Here is a 27,972-nt window from a genome sequence, read left to right on the forward strand (position 1 = left end):
TTTGCTCTCCTAAATCTTCCACCATTCCTGCTTCACTGGATTCCATGAGTTCTATTTTTATTGGGGGGGCTTTTCTCTATCCTCTTTCTCCATTCTATCTGACATGTCCTTCCTTCCTCGTCTTCTCTCCAAACTGAAAGGTCCCATACTGAACTGTGCACAGTACTCCAAATGTGTTCACACCATAGATCTCCATAAATAATTTCCATTCATCCTTAAGGAGCAGCCATGAGATTGGTACGTGTCTGTTTACATTCCAGCACAGTATGCTGGGAACTTCTGTTGTGCGTATAGCTTTTGCTTTTCTCTGTCTCTCTGAGAATACAAAGAGAGAGACAGACTGTTTCTTTGTCCTGATTTATGATTAATAAATCTGTAGTTGTAGTATGCTTCCACAAGCCTCACGCCTTCGCTCTGCTTATATAGTGTGCCCTGGCTTCGAAGCTTGGGTCGCTGATTTACATCGGAGCAGAGGCTGATGGGTCTTCGCAGCGGGACGGCTGGAAGGAGATGACCCACCTGGGACTAGCCAGCTGGCCTTGCGACCCTCTGCATGCCAACAAGATCTGCACTACAACCATTAGGAGAGTGGCAGGTGTATTTTCAATCGGTTCCCTAAACATCCCCAGCGTGAGATTTGCAGTTTCCCGAGCCAGTGCACACAGGGTCAACAATTTCCCAGAGTTACCTAGCATGACCCCAAGGTCTCACTCCTGGTCCCTCACCTCCTCCTCATCAGCCCAATGTGCATCTGTTTAATCTTGTTGACCATGAACTAGAACCCTGCCAGAACCAATGGATGGTGCCAGCTTGGTTCTATGACAAAGGAACATGTAAAATGTCAAACATTAAGAACTTCCCTGAAGGCCTTCAGAGGTCTTCCAAAAGTTACTTTCTCTCTTTGACATCTGATGATGATGATGATAATTATTATTAATAAATTATTATGGGGGCGTGTGTTCCACAGGGAGGGCGCCACTACCAAGAAGGCCCTCTGCCTGGTTCCCTGTAATTATGAGGGAACTCCCAGAAGACCCTCGGAAGTGGACCTCAGTGTCCGGGCTAAATGATGGGGGGATTTTCTTCTCCTTATGTTAGATGGATGTTGAAACAAGGTGTGATTGACTAGGTCATGTCTGGATCACAGATTTCTACCCAAGAGCCACAATTGCTTTGCATTCACATACACTATGTGAAATATCACTAGTAAACAGAATAATTTAAACAAGGAAACCAACAACAGTATTAAAATTGCAGGGAGACAGAAAGAAACTGGATTAAAAATGACCCAACCACAAGATGAAAAGTCTCCGTACTGAATGAGGGAAGGGGGAGGCATTGGGGGGGGGGCTTTTGAAGTCTCCCTGCTGGCAAGGGAATCACAGAGCAAGGGCGCCTCTGTCTGTCTGGAATCCCTTACTGCCTCATCTCCAGCAGGAAGGGGGGATTTCCAGACTGGGACCCTTCACTCTTAGGGGGAGGTGCTGGGGCCTGGGCAGCTGGATGGACATCAGCCTGCAGAAATGTTCCCCCCTTCCTTTCACAGGACTGTTGTGGTGTTGCATGTGTGTGACAAGGCAACACTCAAGAACAGTTCCCACCAACCAACATTACATCATTCCTCCACTGCCCACAAGAGGGCGATCTTTCCTCTACACATGGTAGAATCCTAGAATTGCAGAGTTGGAAGGGACCACGGGGGTCATCTAGTCCAGCCCCCTGGAATTAAGGTATTTTGCCCAAAGTGGGGCTCAAACTCCTAACCCATAGATTCAGAGTCTCATGCTCTACCGACTGAGCTCTAAAAGGGAGTTTCAGTTCAAGCAGAGCCCAGAATAATTAGGGTTGCCACATTGCAAAAAGTAAAAACCAGGACACCCCCAAAACTGTAGAGCTATTTTTTAGACAAGGCCCCAAATAAACGCCAAAAAAGCCCATGAGTTTTCAACTGACTTGTCTTAAATTCAGGACAATATGCCATCTTTTGGAAATTTCGCCTTTGAAATCTTTTGCAAGTCTTTCTTTTGAATGGGGGCGGGGGGGTTCAATCTGGCCAGTCCCCACGCAAAAGAATAAATGGAAACGTATCCAAAAGGGCAGCATTTGGAAACCACCCTGGTTGCAAACCACTCCGGCTCCTTTGGCCTCCTGCTAGCAGAAGTGCCTGAACTGCTGGCTCCGCACATGGGAGCAGAGTAGGACTTACTTCCGAGTAAGCAGGCATCGGATGGAAGATTGTGTATCAATAAGGCTTTTGGCCGTGAACTTGTACCTACAGCTAAAACGAGAAAAGAGAGGAGGTTCTTTATGCAGGTCCCAAACTAGTCCCCAAGCAGCTATTTAAGGATAGTGAGGGAAGAATTATTAGTTTGGAAGTGACATTGGCAGGAAGGAAGAACAGTCCTGGAGGAAGAATTATACACAGCAAATGGGAAGAAATCAGACTTTGACATACTGTATGGGATTCAGGCAGTGGTGAGGGGGGTTTATACAGCCTTCTTACTAAAGAAGCAGAGAGAAGCTCCAAAAGCAAGATATATGAGCAGAAATCAGGGCGAATGAGAAGAAATCCACTAATAAATCAGGGAGCCCGGGGAATCTGCCTCCTTGGCGCCTGAAACTGAGGCGAGGCTCAGATTTCGAAGGGCGGGAAGTTGGGAAAAGGCGGGAAAAGTCGTTGCCCTCGGAGTCGCTGAGGGAAAGAAGCAGTGGGGGGAGGGGCGCCTCCTCTCTTGTCCCTCAGAGACACAAGGGGGACCCTCTTGTGAGGGGAGCAGAAAGGGGTCTCTCTCTCCCCCCCCCTCACAACCCCATTGCATTCCTCTCATGGCGGAAGGGGAGCCCACCCTCTCCCTGTCGGGCCAAGGGGGTCTCTGGGCGCAGGAGAGGAAAGGAAGCGCCCCTTCTCTCTCAGGCAGCCCCATGTCTGGGTCCATCTCTGGGCTTCACAGAGGACCTTGCGAGGCAAATCTGGGCGGGGGAGGGGAGGGACACCCCCCCCGGCTTCCCTGGGTCCGCCCCTCCCCCACTCTCCTGACCCACAGGGGGAGGAGCAGCCCTTCCCTACTTCTCATTCATCCTCTTCCCTCCCCTGCTGTGGGGAGGAGGAAGGAGGGGGGCCAGGTCCCCATGGAGCCCCCAGAGGCAGCGCCGTCCCGTCCTCTTCCCATCCCAACACAGGGAGGGGCTGCTCTGCATTTGTAGCTCTAGGGGCAAGCGAATCCCAAAAGGAACCGGAAGTGTCGCTGCGAAATGCGCCGGAAGTTTCTAGATCGGAAAAGGAGGAGGGGCGTCGCTGAAGAGCCGCCCCCCGTCGCCCCGCCCCCCTTTCTATTGCAGACAAGGAAAGCGGACTAATCTGGAGCCAGGGAGGCGGAGGACCAAGAGGTAAAGAGGGAGGGAGAGGAGGGGGGAATAGGGAAGGGGGGGATAAGGGGAGACCCCCCCGTAAGGAAAGCGCCCTCCCTGGGGCCCGTCGACAGGGGCCCCGATCCAGGCCCCGACCCAGGGGGGAAGGGGGGACCCAACACCTGCAGGGATCTACACCTGGCAAGATCTCCTGGGCAGCAGCACCGCCAGACTCCCCTTTCTCTTTCCTGGGGGCCGAGAGATGCTCAGCTGCCCTGCCCCCCCCTGGACGCCCTCAGTGGGGGTGGGGCTGAGGCCCCCCATTCTCCCGGCTTCCCCCGGCAGGAATCCCTGGGGTTGTGGGGCGCCTGGCTGGGTCCCTTTTGGCTGGGGAAACGGAGAGAGGGAGTCCATGGAAGGGTTAAAGGAAGGGGAGGAGCCTCGACAGAGACGCCTCCCCTTCCAGCACCCCTGACCCCCACCCCCATCACCCAACCTCCCTGCTGAGGGTGTTGGCTGTCCCAGATCATCTGTATTCGCTAGGACTTATCTCCATACTTTGGATTGTCCTGAATACCACCAATTATATCCTAGCGCAAACCCAAAAGTCCTGCTAGGATGCATCTTGGCTTCCCTGCTGATGAAACTGAGTGTGTGATGATTGAGAATATTTTCATTTATCCGTTTCAGACACCTAAGTAGTAGCAGCTGCCAGGACATTGTCCTGTTCGCCTCTGTATAGTTCCATCCTTATTTCAGACATTGTGGTAGATTGCAATCAGGGTGAATTTGATATAAATCAAATTGATTTCAATCACAATTTACAATAAATCAGTAGTCAGTATGATTCTATTTAAATCAAAAATTTCTGATTTGGTTACACTATTAGAAATACATAGACAGATAATTATGAAATCATTCTGAGGTTTAATAAGTTTACTGTCTATATTTGGACAACAGTTCTGCTGTAATTTATTGGAAGGAGAAAAATAATCATTTCCTTAATAACAACTTAAGCAATCTATTTAACTAAAACAATAATATTATAGCATGTTGGTAAACATTTTTTTAAATAAAAAGCAACCAAGCAGACTGAGTTTTAGCGCACATGAAAAACTCAGAACTTAAGCATTTCACCTCCTCCACTACCAGCCACCCCTTTGGATTGGCTTCTGCATCCAGGTGCCTATTCTGTAGAGTTAAGTGTTAGTGCGGTTGTGGGAACCCAGTGGGATTCGGAAGAGGTTGCCAGCCCTGAAGAGCCTTCAGAACTTGTCTCAAGTCTGACTTGCACAATTATTACACAAAGACCCCAAGATGTGTGGAGTATTCTGCTCACAAGGTTGCACTTTCATTTTTACTGCTTCACACTTAGCTACTTGTGCAGATCTCTTCCACTGCAAACCATCTGTTCATTGAACCTCTTGGAACTTAGAATTTAAGGAGTTGATTCTGTGTATATACCGTATTTTTCGCACCATAGGATGCACCGGACAATAGGACGCACCTTGTTTTAGAGGGGGGAGAACAAGGGAAAAAAATTCTTCTGCTCTCTGCCCAGCACCCCTTCAGCGAAGCAGGGGCGCTGGGCAGAGAGTGTGAGAATTTTCCCCCTTTTGTTTTCCCGCTCTAAAACAAGGTGCCGTTTAAGGTGCGTTCAGGCGGCTACCTTGGAAGCCTGGAGAGCGAGAGGGGTCGGTGCGCACCGACCCCTCTCGCTCTCCAGGCTTCAAGTTCCTTTCGACCTGCTCTTTGGGGCTGGCGGGGGAAGCCCACCACCAGCCCCAAAGAGCAGGTCAGGGAGCAGCGGCCATAGGCGCGCGTCACCTCTCCAGCCGGGAGAGGGTTGCGGGGGGCTGCTTTAGCCCCGTGCGTGCTCTGCCGGCTGGAGAGGTGACGCGCGCCTATGGAGGCTCCTGCCATAGGCGCGCGTCACCTCTCCAGCCGGGAGAGCGCGCGCGGGGCTAAAGCAGCCCCCTGCGACCCTCTCCCAGCGGGAGAGGTGACGCGCGCTTATGGCAGGAGCATCCATAGGCGCGCGTCACCTCTCCAGCCGAGGGGGGGGGCTAAAGCAGCCCCTCCCCCAGAACGGGACCCAGAGCCATGCCGAAGCTGCGCGCAGCTTTGGCATCCCTCTGGGAGCTTGCGGGGCTGGGGGAGGAGGAAGCCCTCCGCCAGCCTCCAAACCATGTCGGGAGACAGCGGGAGAGCGCGCTGCGCCTCTCCCGCTGTCTCCCGAGTTTGCAGGGCTGGCAACGGGGGGGAGCAGGCTTCTCCCCCCCCTCCGCCAGCCTTCTAGCCAAGTTGGGGGGCAGCGGGAAGGGCGCGCTGCGCCTCTCCCGCTGTCTCCCGAGTTTGCGGGGCTGGCGATGGGGAGGAGCAGGCTTCCCCCCCCCCCCGCCAGCCTTCTAGCCAAGTCAGGGGGCAGCGGGAAGGGCGCGCTGCGCCTCTCCCGCTGTCCCCCGAGTTTGCGGGGCTGGCGATGGGGAGGAGCAGGCTTCCCCCCCCCCGCCAGCCTTCTAGCCAAGTCGGGGGGCAGCGGGAAGGGCGCGCTGCGCCTCTCCCGCTGTCCCCCGAGTTTGCGGGGCTGGCGATGGGGAGGAGCAGGCTTCCCCCCCCCCCCGCCAGCCTTCTAGCCAAGTTGGGGGGCAGCGGGAAGGGCGCGCTGCGCCTCTCCCGCTGTCTCCCGAGTTTGCGGGGCTGGCGATGGGGAGGAGCAGGCTTCCCCCCCCTGCCAGCCTTCTAGCCAAGTCGGGGGGCAGCGGGAAGGGCGCGCTGCGCCTCTCCCGCTGTCCCCCGAGTTTGCGGGGCTGGCGACGGGGAGGAGCAGGCTTCTCCCCCCGCCAGCCTTCTAACCAAGTCGGGGGACAGCGGGATGGCGGCGTTCCGCCTCCCCGCTGTCCCCCGAGCTTGTGGGGCTGGTGGTGGGGCTCTCCTGAAGCCTGGAGAGCGAGAGGGGTCGGTGCGCACCGACCCCTCTCGCTCTCCAGCTTCAGCGAAAGCCTGCATTCACACCATAGGACGCACACACATTTCCCCTTCATTTTTGGAGGGGAAAAAGTGCGTCCTATGGTGCGAAAAATACGGTAAATCTGCAAAGGAACAATGGGATTAAGGTTTTCCCTCAACTCTGTATGTTTATTTTATAGCATTTTTCCTGTGAAGAAAAGGCATGTTATCTCTGCAGACACAAATTCACACTTTTGAGAATGGCAAAAACAAGCATCTGTGACAATATCTTCTCATTAGAAAAACTTCCCCAAATAATCTTACAGAATTCCCCCACCTCCCGCAGAAGCCGCGCACTCTTTGAAGAGCACACCGCTCTTGGGGGCTTTTCCCTGAGGAGGGAGAAGGGACTGACTGGCTGCGTCAGTCCCTTCTCCCACCTCGTAAAAAAGCCCGCAGGAGCCGCACGCTCCTTAAAGGGTGCACAGCTCCTGTGGGCTTTTGCAGGAGGTGGGGAATACTCCCAGAGCTTGTCAGGGCTGGCGGGGGAAGCCCGGGATGAAGGCTTGCTGCTGCCCTGCGGAGGCTTCGCAGGCTACCTCAGAAGCCAGAACAGCTAGAGAGCGCTGCGCAGTGCTCCCTCTAGCTGTTTTAGCTTCTGCCTTAGTGGCGCAAAGCCTCCGCAGGGCACCAGGCAGCTCTGCTCAGCGCTCCCTTTAAATAATATTTTTCTTCTTGAATTCCCCCTCTAGAAACTAGGTGCCCCTTATGATCAGGTGTGCCTTATGCAGCGAAAAATACGGTAGGTAGGAGAAAATAACAGAGGCCAACCAGAGTATATGGAGAAGCAAAGCGGCTAGTAAGCCTGATCTTTATTGCAACAGGGTTTCCCCCCCCCCCTCACCACAACCAGGAGGGAGGTGTGCAAGGCCTTTTATAGTCTTTTGAAATTGCCCACCCAAGACCCCCCCCCCCCAAATATCATACAGAAGGAGACTGTCTCCAGCAGGAATACATCACAGGAGGCGGTCAACAGCAGAAAACCTGTCCCCAAGGATACCTGTTAATGGTCACTAACTGCATTACCTGGGCAGCCTGGGCATTCTTTTGTGATGGTAAATACTTTAGTTCCTGAATCCAGGTCACAGGCCCACCCTGTTCATCCCTCCTTAACACAGTATTCGTAAGCACAAAGACAATGGGAAGGCTTCCATTTGCCTCCTTTACTGCAGAGGAATATTTGAGTACGTTTCTGGGCACAATTCAAAGTGTTGGTGCTGACCTTTCAAGCCCTAAACGGCCTCAGTCCTGTATACCTGAAGGAGCGTCTCCACCTCCATCGTTCAACCTGGACACTGAGATCCAGCCTCGAGGGCCTTCTGGCGGTTCCCTCATTGCAAGAAGTGAGGTTACAGGGGACCAGACAGAGGGCCTTCTGGGTAGTGGTGCTTGCCCTGTGGAATGCCCTCCCATCAGATGTCAAGGAATTAAGCAGCTATCTTATTTTTAAAAGACATCTGAAGGCAGCCCTGTTTAGGGAAGTTGTTAATATTTAATGCTCTATTGTTTTTAATACTCGATTGGGAGCCACCCAGAGTGGCTGGGGAAACTCAGCCAGATGGGCAGGGTATAAATAATACATTATTATTATTATTATTATTATTATTATTATTATTATTATTATTAGTCTGTGGTGCTCAATGTTTAGATATAGTAAATATTAGGATTTAATTAGAACTTGTGTGTTATAGCGGGGATATGTTATAAGATGGTCTCCTTGAATTTTAGAAAGGGAGTTATGTAAAGGGTTTTTCATGTTTTATCCGTGTTTCTGTGTAAATACTGTGTGTCAGACTGAGAATGTCATCAGGAAGGTCTAGGAAAGGGTCACCTGCTTCTGAGCATCAGAAATGAGCACGGAAAGAGTTAATATCATTAACCTACCGGAATCGGCCCCCACCCTTTGTAACAAGCAGCTGTAGTTGGGATTTAATATCAGCTCATGAAAAGTTGGGCACATGACCCAGAAAGCTGCCTGGCTCCCTCCGTCTGAAGGCGGAGATATGTACCACACACCATAGCCGAATTCGGCTGGACTTGCCATGGGAACGCAGAAGGGGCAAGCAAGGAAGGGGGAGACAGCCAAAGAAACCTGCTCTCCCACAAGTGCCCCCCCCTGCCAATTCCGTAACATTAGCAAAGCCCAAGTTCAAACACCAGCCCCTATTTGAAAGAGGCCCCCGTAATTTCGACACTGGACTGCCCTTTACGGTTGCCGTAAGTTACTCTTCCAAGTACCAAAAGCGCGCAGCAACTCCGGTCTATTTTGCAGGGCTGTTGTAATGGGGACACCCTACGCCACCGCCCAGGGCAGCCCAAAGTGACGTATAACCAATCCTTGGTGTGTTTTTTTTTTTTTGTTGTTGTTGTTGTTGTTGTTTTCCACACTGAGACTCCAAGGTCTTCTGTGTCATGTTTCCTGTGCAGTGGACGCTTAGGTTGCAAATGTGATCTGTGCAGGAGGCACATTCACAACCCGCAGCGTCGCGTCTGTGCATTTGTGGGTTGCAATTTGGTGCTTCTGCACATGTGCAAAGAGTGAATTAGTGGTTCTGCACACGCGCGAAACCTGGAAGTAACCTGTTCTAGTACTTCCGCATTTGGCGCGGTGCACAAAACCGAAAACACACATCTCGAAGCGTCTGTAACCCGAGGTATGATTGTATTTTGGAAGGCAGCGGGAAGGCTGTTCTCAGGGCCTGCTCCATCGTTAGGGAAACTGAGGCAGCCCCCTCAGGCAGCAGATGCAGGGAGGGGCAAGGAGGGGATGGAGCTGAGTCCCATTTGGCCAGCCCTGATTTAACCCTCTATCCCAGGCATAGGCACCTTAAGGCCCATGGGCCAGAAGTTTGGAAAAACTTTAAAAAGTATAGGAACTCACATTAGGTAGTCAAAAATTAGTAATTTAAACAAAATGCTTATAAAAATAAGATAATTACTTAACATTTAGCTTCTGTTACACATTATATCCACATAAGTCAATAGAAAAAGTATCAAGAGATGATGTTCAAGATGTGCCCTTTGGGAAATTTGGTTTTGGCAAACGCAAAACAACATCCTTGAAATCAACACTTGCAATAGGGAAGACAAACATACAAGATTCTGGTTTTTTCCTGAGATATGACACTTGTTTAGAGATTATTGTACACTAAGTGGGACACTTTTATACATATCAATGTGTCCCATGTCTTAGTGTATCAAAGTGCCCCAACAGACATTTTCAATGTCAACTAGCAATTGTTAATAAAACCACTGAACTTATTTGAAAATCACATGTAATCCTGATTACTAAGTGGAATAACTTACCTTTGGTATTTTTAAATCTGAACTAAATGACGTAAAAAAGTGTTGGAACACTTTTACATTTCACATAATTTTTTAGTTGGTCGTGCTAAAAACACACCTACTCTTTTCAAACGCCAACGGCTAAACTGGCGGGCAGCACAGTCGCAACTGTTCTACTCACACATGTATAGGCACATTTGGGTGATGTCGCGACACGGATATCATTTCTCGATATTGAAATATTGTTGGGGTGTCAATGTGCCCCGCCTCCCCATTCCGCATTTTCAGAGGAGGGGAAAGAAGGGGAAAGTGTGTCCCCCCAGATAATACTCCCATCCTCCCTGGCCATGGGCCATCCTTACTTGGGCAGGTGGTACTTTGAGTCCAACCACATCTGGAGGGCCAGAGATGCCTGAACTCAGCATAGAAGGTTCCTCTAGGGCTCAGTGTTACCGGGAATTGGTGAACCTGGATCTTAAGGGTTTTTGACAAATTTCCTAGGGATTATGATTGGTATCCAGACCCTAACATGCTAAAGCCAAGGTGTCCACACTGAGCAGCTTATTAACCCTGCTGGCCGCTGGGGAAGACCTTCTGAAGGAAATAATTTCCCCCAAAGTTAATTCCTTCCTTCCTCCGCTGCTGCTGCTGCTGCCCACACTAAAGGAATGTCTGGATGAAATCCCAGGGATGTCTGCCTCCTATTACAAAGAGATACAGTTGATATTCTAGAATAAATTGTGGCTGAGAAATAGTGACTGAGAAATACAGCCAGGGAATATGAAACTGATTTGAAGATTGGTTTGTTCTTTACGCATTATTATTATTATTATTATTATTATTATTATTATATTACATTCAGGTGGACACACCACGGGTTTCATCTTCTTTCTTTTCTTTCCCACAATCAGTGTTATTCACCTTTAACACTCACCTTTTTCAGTGTCACACATATTTTTATCTTGTGATCTTCAAATGAAGAGAGGTATAACAATTTAATAAATAAATCCCAGTTGGAGCAGAGCTAGAATATCCAGAAGCCCTTGGCCACCCACGGCAAAGGAGGAAGAACAGTGAGAGAGGCCTGGACAGGGAATCTCCGCTAAGATAAGCCAGTGTCAGGAGGCGGGTGCGAGACCCGGCGGCATGTAATTATTATAAATCATAATTGGGGTGGGTGTCTCAATCTGGCCTTCCCAGCAGTCAGGCTCCAGCTGCTTTCCTTCTGCATCTCCAGCTCTCTCCATTCAATAATGCAAGGCTGAGGGATGGAGGTCCAACCCCAAGAACATGCTCCAACTGAGCACTCCTTCAACCGACCACAAGCACCAAGCCTTGTCACTAGACTTATATATGGGTTTCCCAAAATGGTCACTATGCACCTCCTGAGGCCAAAGGGACGTTAAAATAAGAGCAGGTGTTAATTATAATAGTACTTTGTTCTCTTCCTAGAAAACAAATAGGATTTTCTCCCCACCCCATCGAAAGAAGACAATGGAGAAGGCAGTCAGAATTCTGGTGGGCCACGTCCAATGGAATTAACGAAGAAACCATTTAAATAAATGGAGTGTGGAAAGAGAGAACATAAACAATTTGAAAGTATGGAGTGTGGAAAGAGCTTCACTGGCAGTGCAAAACTTAGAAAACATCAATGGACTCACACAGGGGAGAAACCATTTAAATGCTTGGAGTGTGGAAAGAGCTTCACTGAGAGTGGACACCTTAGAATTCATCAACGGAGTCACACAGGGGAGAAACCATTTAAATGCATGGAGTGTGGAAAGAGCTTCAGTCAGAGTGGACACCTTAGAATTCATCAACGGAGTCACACGGGGGAGAAACCATTTAAATGCATGGAGTGTGGAAAGAGCTTCACTGAGAGTGGACACCTTAGAATTCATCAACGGAGTCACACGGGGGAGAAACCATTTAAATGCATGGAGTGTGGAAAGAGCTTCAGTCAGAGTGGACACCTTAGAATTCATCAACGGAGTCACACGGGGGAGAAACCTTTTAAATGTATGGAGTGTGGAAAGAGGTTCAGTCGGAGTGGACACCTTAGAATTCATCAACGGAGTCACACGGGGGAGAAACCATTTAAATGCATGGAGTGTGGAAAGAGCTTCAGTCGGAGTGGAGACCTTAGAATTCATCAACGGAGTCACACAGGGGAGAAACCATTTAAATGCATGGAGTGTGGAAAGAGCTTCAGTGGGAGTGGACCCCTTAGAATTCATCAACGGAGGCACACTGGGGAGAAGCCATTTAAATGCATGGACTGTGGAAAGAGCTTCAGTCAGAGTGGAGACCTTAGAATTCATCAACGGAGACACACTGGGGAGAAACCATTTAAATGCATGGAGTGTGGAAAGAGCTTCAGTGGGAGTGGACCCCTTAGAATTCATCAACGGAGTCACACAGGGGAGAAACCATTTAAATGCATGGAATGTGGAAAGAGCTTCAGTGGGAGTGGACACCTTAGAATTCATGAACGGAGTCACACAGGGGAGAAACCATTTAAATGCATGGAGTGTGGAAAGAGCTTCAGTGCGAGTGGATACCTTAGAATTCATCAACGGAGTCACACAGGGGAGAAACCATTTAAATGCATGGAGTGTGGAAAGAGCTTCAGTGGGAGTGGACACCTTAGAATTCATCAACGGAGTCACACAGGGGAGAAATCATTTAAATGCATGGACTGTGGAAAGAGCTTCAGTCGAAGTGCACACCTTAGAATTCATCAACGGAGTCACACAGGGGAGAAATCATTTAAATGTATGGAGTGTGGAAAGAGCTTCAGTCACGGTGGACACCTTAGAATTCATCAACGGAGTCACACAGGGGAGACACCATTTAAATGCATGGAATGTGGAAAGAGCTTCAGTCAGAGTGGAAACCTTAGAATTCATCAACGGAGTCACACAGGGGAGAAACCATTTAAATGCATGGAGTGTGGAAAGAGCTTCAGTCAGAGTGGACACCTTAGAATTCATCAACGGAGTCATAGTGGGGAGAAACCATTTAAATGCATGGAGTGTGGAAAGAGCTTCAGTGGGAGTGGACCCCTTAGAATTCATCAACGGAGTCACAGTGGGGAGAAACCATTTAAATGCATGGAGTGTGGAAAGAGCTTCAGTCAGAGTGGACACCTTAGAATTCATCAACGGAGTCACACAGGGGAGAAACCATGTAAATGCATGGAGTGTGGAAAGAGCTTCAGTGGGAGTGGGCACCTTAGAATTCATCAACGGAGTCACACAGGGGAGAAACCATTTATTCTGCTCCAAAGAAGCAGACACGGAGCAGTGGATCCAAACTACAAGAAAGAAAATTCCACCTAAACATTAGGAAGAACTTCCTGACAGTAAGAGCTGTTTGACAGTGGAATTTGCTGCCAAGGAGTGTGGTGGAGTCTCCTTCTTTGGAGGTCTTTAAGCAGAGGCTTGACAACCATATGTCAGGAGTGCTCTGATGGTGTTTCCTGCTTGGCAGGGGGTTGGACTCGATGGCCCTTGTGGTCTCTTCCAACTCTATGATTCCATGATTCAAATGCATGGAGTGTGGAAAGAGCTTCAGTCAGAGTGGAGACCTTAGAATTCATCAATGGAGTCACACAGGTGAGAAACCATTTATGTGCATGGAATGTGGAAAGAGCTTCACTACTAGTGGAAACCTTAGAATTCATCAACGGAGTCACACAGGGGAGAAACCATTTAAATGCATGGAATGTGGAAAGAGCTTCACTGATAGTGGAACACTTAGTGTTCATCAACGGAGTCACACAGGGGAGAAACCATTTAAGTGCATGGCATTCCCTGGCATAACCAGGAAAGGCTCTGTTCCCAGCTGCACGTCTTGCATGAGGAGGGAAGGGGGCACAGGGAAGAAGGGGCCATACCAGAGCATCTCAGAGCAATGTTGGGAGGGGGCACATGGTGATACAAGTGTGTGTAGAATGCTATCCCCAAAATAACGCAGGCGAGAAACAATATGGATGAGTATAATGTGGAAGGAGGTTCACGCAGGTCCCAAACCCAGAGTGCTAAGCGTCAGCTTCCTCCAATTCCACCAGCTGCCCCAAGGCACGACCCCCCCTCTGGGCCCTGAGGGTGGAAAGCCTCCTTGCACTTTTGCAACTGGACATGATCCGAGGGAGTCCTCCTGCCAGCAGAGCACAATGCATACTATTGATGTAATTATCTTATTGTTGCTGTTGCCATCAAAGACTGGCTGGATGCAGAGAAGGGGGGGGAGACCCTTCTTTTCGCTCTCCTAAATCTTCCACCATTCCTGCTTCACTGGATTCCATGAGTTCTATTTTTATTGGGGGGGCTTTTCTCTATCCTCTTTCTCCATTCTATCTGACATGTCCTTCCTTCCTCGTCTTCTCTCCAAACTGAAAGGTCCCATACTGAACTGTGCACAGTACTCCAAATGTGTTCACACCATAGATCTCCATAAATAATTTCCATTCATCCTTAAGGAGCAGCCATGAGATTGGTACGTGTCTGTTTACATTCCAGCACAGTATGCTGGGAACTTCTGTTGTGCGTATAGCTTTTGCTTTTCTCTGTCTCTCTGAGAATACAAAGAGAGAGACAGACTGTTTCTTTGTCCTGATTTATGATTAATAAATCTGTAGTTGTAGTATGCTTCCACAAGCCTCACGCCTTCGCTCTGCTTATATAGTGTGCCCTGGCTTCGAAGCTTGGGTCGCTGATTTACATCGGAGCAGAGGCTGATGGGTCTTCGCAGCGGGACGGCTGGAAGGAGATGACCCACCTGGGACTAGCCAGCTGGCCTTGCGACCCTCTGCATGCCAACAAGATCTGCACTACAACCATTAGGAGAGTGGCAGGTGTATTTTCAATCGGTTCCCTAAACATCCCCAGCGTGAGATTTGCAGTTTCCCGAGCCAGTGCACACAGGGTCAACAATTTCCCAGAGTTACCTAGCATGACCCCAAGGTCTCACTCCTGGTCCCTCACCTCCTCCTCATCAGCCCAATGTGCATCTGTTTAATCTTGTTGACCATGAACTAGAACCCTGCCAGAACCAATGGATGGTGCCAGCTTGGTTCTATGACAAAGGAACATGTAAAATGTCAAACATTAAGAACTTCCCTGAAGGCCTTCAGAGGTCTTCCAAAAGTTACTTTCTCTCTTTGACATCTGATGATGATGATGATAATTATTATTAATAAATTATTATGGGGGCGTGTGTTCCACAGGGAGGGCGCCACTACCAAGAAGGCCCTCTGCCTGGTTCCCTGTAATTATGAGGGAACTCCCAGAAGACCCTCGGAAGTGGACCTCAGTGTCCGGGCTAAATGATGGGGGGATTTTCTTCTCCTTATGTTAGATGGATGTTGAAACAAGGTGTGATTGACTAGGTCATGTCTGGATCACAGATTTCTACCCAAGAGCCACAATTGCTTTGCATTCACATACACTATGTGAAATATCACTAGTAAACAGAATAATTTAAACAAGGAAACCAACAACAGTATTAAAATTGCAGGGAGACAGAAAGAAACTGGATTAAAAATGACCCAACCACAAGATGAAAAGTCTCCGTACTGAATGAGGGAAGGGGGAGGCATTGGGGGGGGGCTTTTGAAGTCTCCCTGCTGGCAAGGGAATCACAGAGCAAGGGCGCCTCTGTCTGTCTGGAATCCCTTACTGCCTCATCTCCAGCAGGAAGGGGGGATTTCCAGACTGGGACCCTTCACTCTTAGGGGGAGGTGCTGGGGCCTGGGCAGCTGGATGGACATCAGCCTGCAGAAATGTTCCCCCCTTCCTTTCACAGGACTGTTGTGGTGTTGCATGTGTGTGACAAGGCAACACTCAAGAACAGTTCCCACCAACCAACATTACATCATTCCTCCACTGCCCACAAGAGGGCGATCTTTCCTCTACACATGGTAGAATCCTAGAATTGCAGAGTTGGAAGGGACCACGAGGGTCATCTAGTCCAGCCCCCTGGAATTAAGGTATTTTGCCCAAAGTGGGGCTCAAACTCCTAACCCATAGATTCAGAGTCTCATGCTCTACCGACTGAGCTCTAAAAGGGAGTTTCAGTTCAAGCAGAGCCCAGAATAATTAGGGTTGCCACATTGCAAAAAGTAAAAACCAGGACACCCCCAAAACTGTAGAGCTATTTTTTAGACAAGGCCCCAAATAAACGCCAAAAAAGCCCATGAGTTTTCAACTGACTTGTCTTAAATTCAGGACAATATGCCATCTTTTGGAAATTTCGCCTTTGAAATCTTTTGCAAGTCTTTCTTTTGAATGGGGGCGGGGGGGTTCAATCTGGCCAGTCCCCACGTAAAAGAATAAATGGAAACGTATCAAAAAGGGCAGCATTTGGAAACCACCTGGTTGCAAACCACTCCGGCTCCTTTGGCCTCCTGGTAGCAGAAGTGCCTGAACTGCTGGCTCCGCACATTGGAGCAGAGTAGGACTTACTTCATAGTAAGCAGGCATCGGATGGAAGATTGTGTATCAATAAGGCTTTTGGCCATGAACTTGTACCTACAGCTAAAACGAGAAAAGAGAGGAGGTTCTTTATGCAGGTCCCAAACTAGTCCCCAAGCAGCTATTTAAGGATAGTGAGGGAAGAATTATTAGTTTGGAAGTGACATTGGCAGGAAGGAAGAACAGTCCTGGAGGAAGAATTATACACAGCAAATGGGAAGAAATCAGACTTTTACATACTGTATGGGATTCAGGCAGTGGTGAGGGGGGTTTATACAGCCTTCTTACTAAAGAAGCAGAGAGAAGCTCCAAAAGCAAGATATATGAGCAGAAATCAGGGCGAATGAGAAGAAATCCACTAATAAATCAGGGAGCCCGGGGAATCTGCCTCCTCGGCGCCTGAAACTGAGGCGAGGCTCAGATTTCGAAGGGCGGGAAGTTGGGAAAAGGCGGGAAAAGTCGTTGAGGGGAAGGAGCAGCGGGGGGAAGGGCTCCTCCTCTCTCGCCCCTCAGAGACACGACGGGGACCCTCTTGGGAGGGGAGCAGAAAGGGGTCTCTCTCTCCCCCCCCCCCTCACAACCCCATTGCATTCCTCTCATGGCGGAAGGGGCTTTCGTGTGCATGTGTATGAGCTTTCGTGTGCATGGTATGTGAAGAAGTGTGCATGCACACGAAAGCTCATACCTAGAACTAACTTAGTTGGTCTTTAAGGTGCTACTGGAAGGAATTTTTTTATTTTGTCCCAGCCCCAGAGGCTGGGTCCATCTCTGGGCTTCACAGAGGACCTTGCGAGGCAAATCTGGGCGGGGGAGGGGAGGGACCCCCCCCCCGGCTTCCCTGGGTCCGCCCCTCCCCCACTCTCCTGACCCACAGGGGGAGGAGCAGCCCTTCCCTACTTCTCATTCATCCTCTTCCCTCCCCTGCTGTGGGGAGGAGGAAGGAGGGGGGCCAGGTCCCCATGGAGCCCCCAGAGGCAGCGCCGTCCCGTCCTCTTCCCATCCCAACACAGGGAGGGGCTGCTCTGCATTTGTAGCTCTAGGGGCAAGCGAATCCCAAAAGGAACCGGAAGTGTCGCTGCGAAATGCGCCGGAAGTTTCTAGATCGGAAAAGGAGGAGGGGCGTCGCTGAAGAGCCGCCCCCCGTCGCCCCGCCCCCCTTTCTATTGCAGACAAGGAAAGCGGACTAATCTGGAGCCAGGGAGGCGGAGGACCAAGAGGTAAAGAGGGAGGGAGAGGAGGGGGGAATAGGGAAGGGGGGGATAAGGGGAGACCCCCCGTAAGGAAAGCGCCCTCCCTGGGGCCCGTCGACAGGGGCCCCGATCCAGGCCCCGACCCAGGTGGGAAGGGGGGACCCAACACCTGCAGGGATCTACACCTGGCAAGATCTCCTGGGCAGCAGCACCGCCAGACTCCCCTTTCTCTTTCCTGGGGGCCGAGAGATGCTCAGCTGCCCTGCCCCCCCCGGACGCCCTCAGTGGGGGTGGGGCTGAGGCCCCCCATTCTCCCGGCTTCCCCCGGCAGGAATCCCTGGGGTTGTGGGGCGCCTGGCTGGGTCCCTTTTGGCTGGGGAAACGGAGAGAGGGAGTCCATGGAAGGGTTAAAGGAAGGGGAGGAGCCTCGACAGAGACGCCTCCCCTTCCAGCACCCCTGACCCCCACCCCCATCACCCAACCTCCCTGCTGAGGGTGTTGGCTGTCCCAGATCATCTGTATTCGCTAGGACTTATCTCCATACTTTGGATTGTCCTGAATACCACCAATTATATCCTAGCGCAAACCCAAAAGTCCTGCTAGGATGCATCTTGGCTTCCCTGCTGATGAAACTGAGTGTGTGATGATTGAGAATATTTTCATTTATCCGTTTCAGACACCTAAGTAGTAGCAGCTGCCAGGACATTGTCCTGTTCGCCTCTGTATAGTTCCATCCTTATTTCAGACATTGTGGTAGATTGCAATCAGGGTGAATTTGATATAAATCAAATTGATTTCAATCACAATTTACAATAAATCAGTAGTCAGTATGATTCTATTTAAATCAAAAATTTCTGATTTGGTTACACTATTAGAAATACATAGACAGATAATTATGAAATCATTCTGAGGTTTAATAAGTTTACTGTCTATATTTGGACAACAGTTCTGCTGTAATTTATTGGAAGGAGAAAAATAATCATTTCCTTAATAACAACTTAAGCAATCTATTTAACTAAAACAATAATATTATAGCATGTTGGTAAACATTTTTTTAAATAAAAAGCAACCAAGCAGACTGAGTTTTAGCGCACATGAAAAACTCAGAACTTAAGCATTTCACCTCCTCCACTACCAGCCACCCCTTTGGATTGGCTTCTGCATCCAGGTGCCTATTCTGTACAGTTAAGTGTTAGTGCGGCTGTTGGAACCCAGTGGGATTGGGAAGAGGTTGCCAGCCCTGAAGAGCCTTCAGAACTTGTCTCAAGTCTGACTTGCACAATTATTACACAAAGACCCCAAGATGTGTGGAGTATTCTGCTCACAAGGTTGCACTTTCATTTTTACTGCTTCACACTTAGCTACTTGTGCAGATCTCTTCCACTGCAAACCATCTGTTCATTGAACCTCTTGGAACTTAGAATTTAAGGAGTTGATTCTGTGTATATACCGTATTTTTCGCACCATAGGATGCACCGGACAATAGGACGCACCTTGTTTTAGAGGGGGGAGAACAAGGGAAAAAAATTCTTCTGCTCTCTGCCCAGCGCCCCTTCAGCGAAGCAGGGGCGCTGGGCAGAGAGTGTGAGAATTTTCCCCCTTTTGTTTTCCCGCTCTAAAACAAGGTGCCGTTTAAGGTGCGTTCAGGCGGCTACCTTGGAAGCCTGGAGAGCGAGAGGGGTCGGTGCGCACCGACCCCTCTCGCTCTCCAGGCTTCAAGTTCCTTTCGACCTGCTCTTTGGGGCTGGCGGGGGAAGCCCACCACCAGCCCCAAAGAGCAGGTCAGGGAGCAGCGGCCATAGGCGCGCGTCACCTCTCCAGCCGGGAGAGGGTTGCGGGGGGCTGCTTTAGCCCCGTGCGTGCTCTGCCGGCTGGAGAGGTGACGCGCGCCTATGGAGGCTCCTGCCATAGGCGCGCGTCACCTCTCCAGCCGGGAGAGCGCGCGCGGGGCTAAAGCAGCCCCCTGCGACCCTCTCCCAGCGGGAGAGGTGACGCGCGCTTATGGCAGGAGCATCCATAGGCGTGCGTCACCTCTCCAGCCGAGAGGGGGGGGCTAAAGCAGCCCCTCCCCCAGAACGGGACCCAGAGCCATGCCGAAGCTGCGCGCAGCTTTGGCATCCCTCTGGGAGCTTGCGGGGCTGGGGGAGGAGGAAGCCCTCCGCCAGCCTCCAAACCATGTCGGGAGACAGCGGGAGAGCGCGCTGCGCCTCTCCCGCTGTCTCCCGAGTTTGCAGGGCTGGCAACGGGGGGGAGCAGGCTTCTCCCCCCCCTCCGCCAGCCTTCTAGCCAAGTTGGGGGGCAGCGGGAAGGGCGCGCTGCGCCTCTCCCGCTGTCCCCCGAGTTTGCGGGGCTGGCGATGGGGAGGAGCAGGCTTCCCCCCCCCGCCAGCCTTCTAGCCAAGTCGGGGGGCAGCGGGAAGGGCGCGCTGCGCCTCTCCCGCTGTCCCCCGAGTTTGCGGGGCTGGCGATGGGGAGGAGCAGGCTTCCCCCCCCCGCCAGCCTTCTAGCCAAGTTGGGGGGCAGCGGGAAGGGCGCGCTGCGCCTCTCCCGCTGTCTCCCGAGTTTGCGGGGCTGGCGATGGGGAGGAGCAGGCTTCCCCCCCCCCCCCGCCAGCCTTCTAGCCAAGTCGGGGGGCAGCGGGAAGGGCGCGCTGCGCCTCTCCCGCTGTCCCCCGAGTTTGCGGGGCTGGCGACGGGGAGGAGCAGGCTTCTCCCCCCGCCAGCCTTCTAACCAAGTTGGGGGACAGCGGGATGGCGGCGTTCCGCCTCCCCGCTGTCCCCCGAGCTTGTGGGGCTGGTGGTGGGGCTCTCCTGAAGCCTGGAGAGAGAGAGGGGTCGGTGCGCACCGACCCCTCTCGCTCTCCAGCTTCAGCGAAAGCCTGCATTCACACCATAGGACGCACACACATTTCCCCTTCATTTTTGGAGGGGAAAAAGTGCGTCCTATGGTGCGAAAAATACGGTAAATCTGCAAAGGAACAATGGGATTAAGGTTTTCCCTCAACTCTGTATGTTTATTTTATAGCATTTTTCCTGTGAAGAAAAGGCATGTTATCTCTGCAGACACAAATTCACACTTTTGAGAATGGCAAAAACAAGCATCTGTGACAATATCTTCTCATTAGAAAAACTTCCCCAAATAATCTTACAGAATTCCCCCACCTCCCGCAGAAGCCGCGCACTCTTTGAAGAGCACACCGCTCTTGGGGGCTTTTCCCTGAGGAGGGAGAAGGGACTGACTGGCTGCGTCAGTCCCTTCTCCCACCTCGTAAAAAAGCCCGCAGGAGCCGCACGCTCCTTAAAGGGTGCACAGCTCCTGTGGGCTTTTGCAGGAGGTGGGGAATACTCCCAGAGCTTGTCAGGGCTGGCGGGGGAAGCCCGGGATGAAGGCTTGCTGCTGCCCTGCGGAGGCTTCGCAGGCTACCTCAGAAGCCAGAACAGCTAGAGAGCGCTGCGCAGTGCTCCCTCTAGCTGTTTTAGCTTCTGCCTTAGTGGCGCAAAGCCTCCGCAGGGCACCAGGCAGCTCTGCTCAGCGCTCCCTTTAAATAATATTTTTCTTCTTGAATTCCCCCTCTAGAAACTAGGTGCCCCTTATGATCAGGTGTGCCTTATGCAGCGAAAAATACGGTAGGTAGGAGAAAATAACAGAGGCCAACCAGAGTATATGGAGAAGCAAAGCGGCTAGTAAGCCTGATCTTTATTGCAACAGGGTTCCCCCCCCCCCTCACCACAACCAGGAGGGAGGTGTGCAAGGCCTTTTATAGTCTTTTGAAATTGCCCACCCAAGACCCCCCCCCCAAATATCATACAGAAGGAGACTGTCTCCAGCAGGAATACATCACAGGAGGCGGTCAACAGCAGAAAACCTGTCCCCAAGGATACCTGTTAATGGTCACTAACTGCATTACCTGGGCAGCCTGGGCATTCTTTTGTGATGGTAAATACTTTAGTTCCTGAATCCAGGTCACAGGCCCACCCTGTTCATCCCTCCTTAACACAGTATTCGTAAGCACAAAGACAATGGGAAGGCTTCCATTTGCCTCCTTTACTGCAGAGGAATATTTGAGTACGTTTCTGGGCACAATTCAAAGTGTTGGTGCTGACCTTTCAAGCCCTAAACGGCCTCAGTCCTGTATACCTGAAGGAGCGTCTCCACCTCCATCGTTCAACCTGGACACTGAGATCCAGCCTCGAGGGCCTTCTGGCGGTTCCCTCATTGCAAGAAGTGAGGTTACAGGGGACCAGACAGAGGGCCTTCTGGGTAGTGGTGCTTGCCCTGTGGAATGCCCTCCCATCAGATGTCAAGGAATTAAGCAGCTATCTTATTTTTAAAAGACATCTGAAGGCAGCCCTGTTTAGGGAAGTTGTTAATATTTAATGCTCTATTGTTTTTAATATTCGATTGGGAGCCACCCAGAGTGGCTGGGGAAACTCAGCCAGATGGGCAGGGTATAAATAATACATTATTATTATTATTATTATTATTATTATTATTATTAGTCTGTGGTGCTCAATGTTTAGATATAGTAAATATTAGGATTTAATTAGAACTTGTGTGTTATAGCGGGGATATGTTATAAGATGGTCTCCTTGAATTTTAGAAAGGGAGTTATGTAAAGGGTTTTTCATGTTTTATCCGTGTTTCTGTGTAAATACTGTGTGTCAGACTGAGAATGTCATCAGGAAGGTCTAGGAAAGGGTCACCTGCTTCTGAGCATCAGAAATGAGCACGGAAAGAGTTAATATCATTAACCTACCGGAATCGGCCCCCACCCTTTGTAACAAGCAGCTGTAGTTGGGATTTAATATCAGCTCATGAAAAGTTGGGCACATGACCCAGAAAGCTGCCTGGCTCCCTCCGTCTGAAGGCGGAGATATGCAGCACACGCCATAGTCTAATTTGGCTGGACTTGCCATGGGAACGCAGAAGGGGCAAGCAAGGAAGGGGGAGACAGCCAAAGAAACCTGCTCTCCCACAAGTGCCCCCCCCCTGCCAATTCCGTAACATTAGCAAAGCCCAAGTTCAAACACCAGCCCCTATTTGAAAGAGGCCCCCGTAATTTCGACACTGGACTGCCCTTTACGGTTGCCGTAAGTTACTCTTCCAAGTCCCAAAAGCGCGCAGCAACTCCGGTCTATTTTGCAGGGCTGTTGTAATGGGGACACCCTACGCCACCGCCCAGGGCAGCCCAAAGTGACGTATAACCAATCCTTGGTGTGTTTTTTTTTTTTTTGTTGTTGTTGTTGTTGTTGTTTTCCACACTGAGACTCCAAGGTCTTCTGTGTCATGTTTCCTGTGCAGTGGACGCTTAGGTTGCAAATGTGATCTGTGCAGGAGGCACATTCACAACCCGCAGCGTCGCGTCTGTGCATTTGTGGGTTGCAATTTGGTGCTTCTGCACATGTGCAAAGAGTGAATTAGTGGTTCTGCACACGCGCGAAACCTGGAAGTAACCTGTTCTAGTACTTCCGCATTTGGCGCGGTGCACAAAACCGAAAACACACATCTCGAAGCGTCTGTAACCCGAGGTATGATTGTATTTTGGAAGGCAGCAGGAAGGCTGTTCTCAGGGCCTGCTCCATCGTTAGGGAAACTGAGGCAGCCCCCTCAGGCAGCAGATGCAGGGAGGGGCAAGGAGGGGATGGAGCTGAGTCCCATTTGGCCAGCCCTGATTTAACCCTCTATCCCAGGCATAGGCACCTTAAGGCCCATGGGCCAGAAGTTTGGAAAAACTTTAAAAAGTATAGGAACTCACATTAGGTAGTAAAAAATTAGTAATTTAAACAAAATGCTTATAAAAATAAGATAATTACTTAACATTTAGCTTCTGTTACACATTATATCCACATAAGTCAATAGAAAAAGTATCAAGAGATGATGTTCAAGATGTGCCCTTTGGGAAATTTGGTTTTGGCAAACGCAAAACAACATCCTTGAAATCAACACTTGCAATAGGGAAGACAAACATACAAGATTCTGGTTTTTTCCTGAGATATGACACTTGTTTAGAGATTATTGTACACTAAGTGGGACACTTTTATACATATCAATGCGTCCCATGTCTTAGTGTATCAAAGTGCCCCAACAGACATTTTCAATGTCAACTAGCAATTGTTAATAAAACCACTGAACTTATTTGAAAATCACATGTAATCCTGATTACTAAGTGGAATAACTTACCTTTGGTATTTTTAAATCTGAACTAAATGACGTAAAAAAGTGTTGGAACACTTTTACATTTCACATAATTTTTTAGTTGGTCGTGCTAAAAACACACCTACTCTTTTCAAACGCCAACGGCTAACTGGCGGCCAGCGCAGTCGCAACTGTTCTACTCACACATGTATAGGCACATTTGGGTGATGTCGCGACACGGATATCATTTCTCGATATTGAAATATTGTTGGGGTGTCAATGTCCCCCTTGCGTCAATGTGCCCCACCTCCCCCATTCCGCATTTTCAGAGGAGGGGGAAGAAGGGGAAAGTTTGTCCCACCAGATAATACTCCCATCCTCCCTGGCCATGGGCCATCCTTGCTTGGGCAGGTGGTACTTTGAGTCCAACCACATCTGGAGAGCCAGAGATGCCTGAACTCAGCATAGAAGGTTCCTCTAGGGTTCAGTGTTACCGGGAATTGGTGAACCTGGATCTTAAGGGTTTTTGACAAATTTCCTAGGGATTATGATTGGTATCCAGACCCTAACATGCTAAAGCCAAGGTGTCCACACTGAGCAGCTTATTAACCCTGCTGGCCGCTGGGGAAGACCTTCTGAAGGAAATAATTTCCCCCAAAGTTAATTCCTTCCTTCCTCCGCTGCTGCTGCTGCTGCCCACACTAAAGGAATGTCTGGATGAAATCCCAGGGATGTCTGCCTCCTATTACAAAGAGATACAGTTGATATTCTAGAATAAATTGTGGCTGAGAAATAGTGACTGAGAAATACAGCCAGGGAATATGAAACTGATTTGAAGATTGGTTTGTTCTTTACGCATTATTATTATTATTATTATTATTATTATTATTATTATTATTATATTACATTCAGGTGGACACACCACGGGTTTCATCTTCTTTCTTTTCTTTCCCACAATCAGTGTTATTCACCTTTAACACTCACCTTTTTCAGTGTCACACATATTTTTATCTTGTGATCTTCAAACGAAGAGAGGTATAACAATTTACTAAGTAATTCCCAGTTGGAGCAGAGCTAGAATATCCAGAAGCCCTTGGCCACCCACGGCAAAGGAGGAAGAACAGTGAGAGAGGCCTGGACAGGGAATCTCCGCTAAGATAAGCCAGTGTCAGGAGGCGGGTGCGAGACCCGGCGGCATGTAATTATTATAAATCATAATTGGGGTGGGTGTCTCAATCTGGCCTTCCCAGCAGTCAGGCTCCAGCTGCTTTCCTTCTGCATCTCCAGCTCTCTCCATTCAATAATGCAAGGCTGAGGGATGGAGGTCCAACCCCAAGAACATGCTCCAACTGAGCACTCCTTCAACCGACCACAAGCACCAAGCCTTGTCACTAGACTTATATATGGGTTTCCCAAAATGGTCACTATGCACCTCCTGAGGCCAAAGGGACGTTAAAATAAGAGCAGGTGTTAATTATAATAGTACTTTGTTCTCTTCCTAGAAAACAAATAGGATTTTCTCCCCACCCCATCGAAAGAAGACAATGGAGAAGGCAGTCAGAATTCTGGTGGGCCACGTCCAATGGAATTAACGAAGAAACCATTTAAATAAATGGAGTGTGAAAAGAGAGAACATAAACAATTTGAAAGTATGGAGTGTGGAAAGAGCTTCACTGGCAGTGCAAAACTTAGAAAACATCAATGGACTCACACAGGGGAGAAACCATTTAAATGCTTGGAGTGTGGAAAGAGCTTCACTGAGAGTGGACACCTTAGAATTCATCAACGGAGTCACACAGGGGAGAAACCATTTAAATGCATGGAGTGTGGAAAGAGCTTCAGTCAGAGTGGACACCTTAGAATTCATCAACGGAGTCATAGTGGGGAGAAACCATTTAAATGCATGGAGTGTGGAAAGAGCTTCACTGAGAGTGGACACCTTAGAATTCATCAACGGAGTCACACGGGGGAGAAACCATTTAAATGCATGGAGTGTGGAAAGAGCTTCAGTCAGAGTGGACACCTTAGAATTCATCAACGGAGTCACACGGGGGAGAAACCTTTTAAATGTATGGAGTGTGGAAAGAGGTTCAGTCGGAGTGGACACCTTAGAATTCATCAACGGAGTCACACGGGGGAGAAACCATTTAAATGCATGGAGTGTGGAAAGAGCTTCAGTCGGAGTGGAGACCTTAGAATTCATCAACGGAGTCACACAGGGGAGAAACCATTTAAATGCATGGAGTGTGGAAAGAGCTTCAGTGGGAGTGGACCCCTTAGAATTCATCAACGGAGGCACACTGGGGAGAAGCCATTTAAATGCATGGACTGTGGAAAGAGCTTCAGTCAGAGTGGAGACCTTAGAATTCATCAACGGAGACACACTGGGGAGAAACCATTTAAATGCATGGAGTGTGGAAAGAGCTTCAGTGGGAGTGGACCCCTTAGAATTCATCAACGGAGTCACACAGGGGAGAAACCATTTAAATGCATGGAATGTGGAAAGAGCTTCAGTGGGAGTGGACACCTTAGAATTCATGAACGGAGTCACACAGGGGAGAAACCATTTAAATGCATGGAGTGTGGAAAGAGCTTCAGTGCGAGTGGATACCTTAGAATTCATCAACGGAGTCACACAGGGGAGAAACCATTTAAATGCATGGAGTGTGGAAAGAGCTTCAGTGGGAGTGGGCACCTTAGAATTCATCAACGGAGTCACACAGGGGAGAAACCATTTATTCTGCTCCAAAGAAGCAGACACGGAGCAGTGGATCCAAACTACAAGAAAGAAAATTCCACCTAAACATTAGGAAGAACTTCCTGACAGTAAGAGCTGTTTGACAGTGGAATTTGCTGCCAAGGAGTGTGGTGGAGTCTCCTTCTTTGGAGGTCTTTAAGCAGAGGCTTGACAACCATATGTCAGGAGTGCTCTGATGGTGTTTCCTGCTTGGCAGGGGGTTGGACTCGATGGCCCTTGTGGTCTCTTCCAACTCTATGATTCCATGATTCAAATGCATGGAGTGTGGAAAGAGCTTCAGTCAGAGTGGAGACCTTAGAATTCATCAATGGAGTCACACAGGTGAGAAACCATTTATGTGCATGGAATGTGGAAAGAGCTTCACTACTAGTGGAAACCTTAGAATTCATCAACGGAGTCACACAGGGGAGAAACCATTTAAATGCATGGAATGTGGAAAGAGCTTCACTGATAGTGGAACACTTAGTGTTCATCAACGGAGTCACACAGGGGAGAAACCATTTAAGTGCATGGCATTCCCTGGCATAACCAGGAAAGGCTCTGTTCCCAGCTGCACGTCTTGCATGAGGAGGGAAGGGGGCACAGGGAAGAAGGGGCCATACCAGAGCATCTCAGAGCAATGTTGGGAGGGGGCACATGGTGATACAAGTGTGTGTAGAATGCTATCCCCAAAATAACGCAGGCGAGAAACAATATGGATGAGTATAATGTGGAAGGAGGTTCAGGCAGGTCCCAAACCCAGAGTGCTAAGCGTCAGCTTCCTCCAATTCCACCAGCTGCCCCAAGGCACGACCCCCCCTCTGGGCCCTGAGGGTGGAAAGCCTCCTTGCACTTTTGCAACTGGACATGATCCGAGGGAGTCCTCCTGCCAGCAGAGCACAATGCATACTATTGATGTAATTATCTTATTGTTGCTGTTGCCATCAAAGACTGGCTGGATGCAGAGAAGGGGGGGGGGAGACCCTTCTTTTCGCTCTCCTAAATCTTCCACCATTCCTGCTTCACTGGATTCCATGAGTTCTATTTTTATTGGGGGGGCTTTTCTCTATCCTCTTTCTCCATTCTATCTGACATGTCCTTCCTTCCTCGTCTTCTCTCCAAACTGAAAGGTCCCATACTGAACTGTGCACAGTACTCCAAATGTGTTCACACCATAGATCTCCATAAATAATTTCCATTCATCCTTAAGGAGCAGCCATGAGATTGGTACGTGTCTGTTTACATTCCAGCACAGTATGCTGGGAACTTCTGTTGTGCGTATAGCTTTTGCTTTTCTCTGTCTCTCTGAGAATACAAAGAGAGAGACAGACTGTTTCTTTGTCCTGATTTATGATTAATAAATCTGTAGTTGTAGTATGCTTCCACAAGCCTCACGCCTTCGCTCTGCTTATATAGTGTGCCCTGGCTTCGAAGCTTGGGTCGCTGATTTACATCGGAGCAGAGGCTGATGGGTCTTCGCAGCGGGACGGCTGGAAGGAGATGACCCACCTGGGACTAGCCAGCTGGCCTTGCGACCCTCTGCATGCCAACAAGATCTGCACTACAACCATTAGGAGAGTGGCAGGTGTATTTTCAATCGGTTCCCTAAACATCCCCAGCGTGAGATTTGCAGTTTCCCGAGCCAGTGCACACAGGGTCAACAATTTCCCAGAGTTACCTAGCATGACCCCAAGGTCTCACTCCTGGTCCCTCACCTCCTCCTCATCAGCCCAATGTGCATCTGTTTAATCTTGTTGACCATGAACTAGAACCCTGCCAGAACCAATGGATGG

General features: G+C 49.6%; 2 protein-coding genes across 4 annotated transcripts in view; both read left to right on the forward strand.

Annotated features, from left to right (window-relative positions):
- On the forward strand, positions 1 to 27,561 carry LOC144326638 (uncharacterized). Of its 3 annotated transcripts, none has more exons than XR_013391633.1 (4): positions 1 to 3,387; positions 11,095 to 13,259; positions 14,332 to 17,335; positions 24,945 to 25,026. XR_013391633.1 is itself a non-coding variant. In XM_077923256.1 (4 exons), the coding sequence occupies exons 2-4, from the start codon at positions 11,205 to 11,207 to the stop codon at positions 26,243 to 26,245; spliced, it is 2,283 nt and encodes a 760-aa protein (XP_077779382.1). In that variant the 5' UTR covers positions 1 to 3,387; positions 11,095 to 11,204; the 3' UTR covers positions 26,246 to 27,561. The 3 variants fall into 3 exon arrangements, 1 of the variants encoding a protein (XP_077779382.1); XM_077923256.1 differs by lacking the exon at positions 24,945 to 25,026 and adding an exon at positions 25,205 to 27,561 and having other exon boundaries at positions 11,095 to 12,441; positions 16,874 to 16,878; XR_013391634.1 differs by lacking the exon at positions 14,332 to 17,335.
- Positions 1 to 27,972, forward strand: part of LOC144326666 (uncharacterized) — a 48,554-nt gene that overhangs the window by 3,203 nt on the left and 17,379 nt on the right. The gene's annotated exons all lie outside the window — the stretch shown is intronic.

The sequence above is a fragment of the Podarcis muralis genome, chromosome 2, assembly GCF_964188315.1.
Source record: "Podarcis muralis chromosome 2, rPodMur119.hap1.1, whole genome shotgun sequence".
Lineage (NCBI taxonomy): Eukaryota > Metazoa > Chordata > Lepidosauria > Squamata > Lacertidae > Podarcis > Podarcis muralis.

Excerpts from the sequence above, each read along its gene's own strand:
- LOC144326638 (XM_077923256.1), top strand. The coding sequence starts at position 11,205 with ATGGAGTGTGGAAAGAGAGAACATAAACAATTTGAAAGTATGGAGTGT.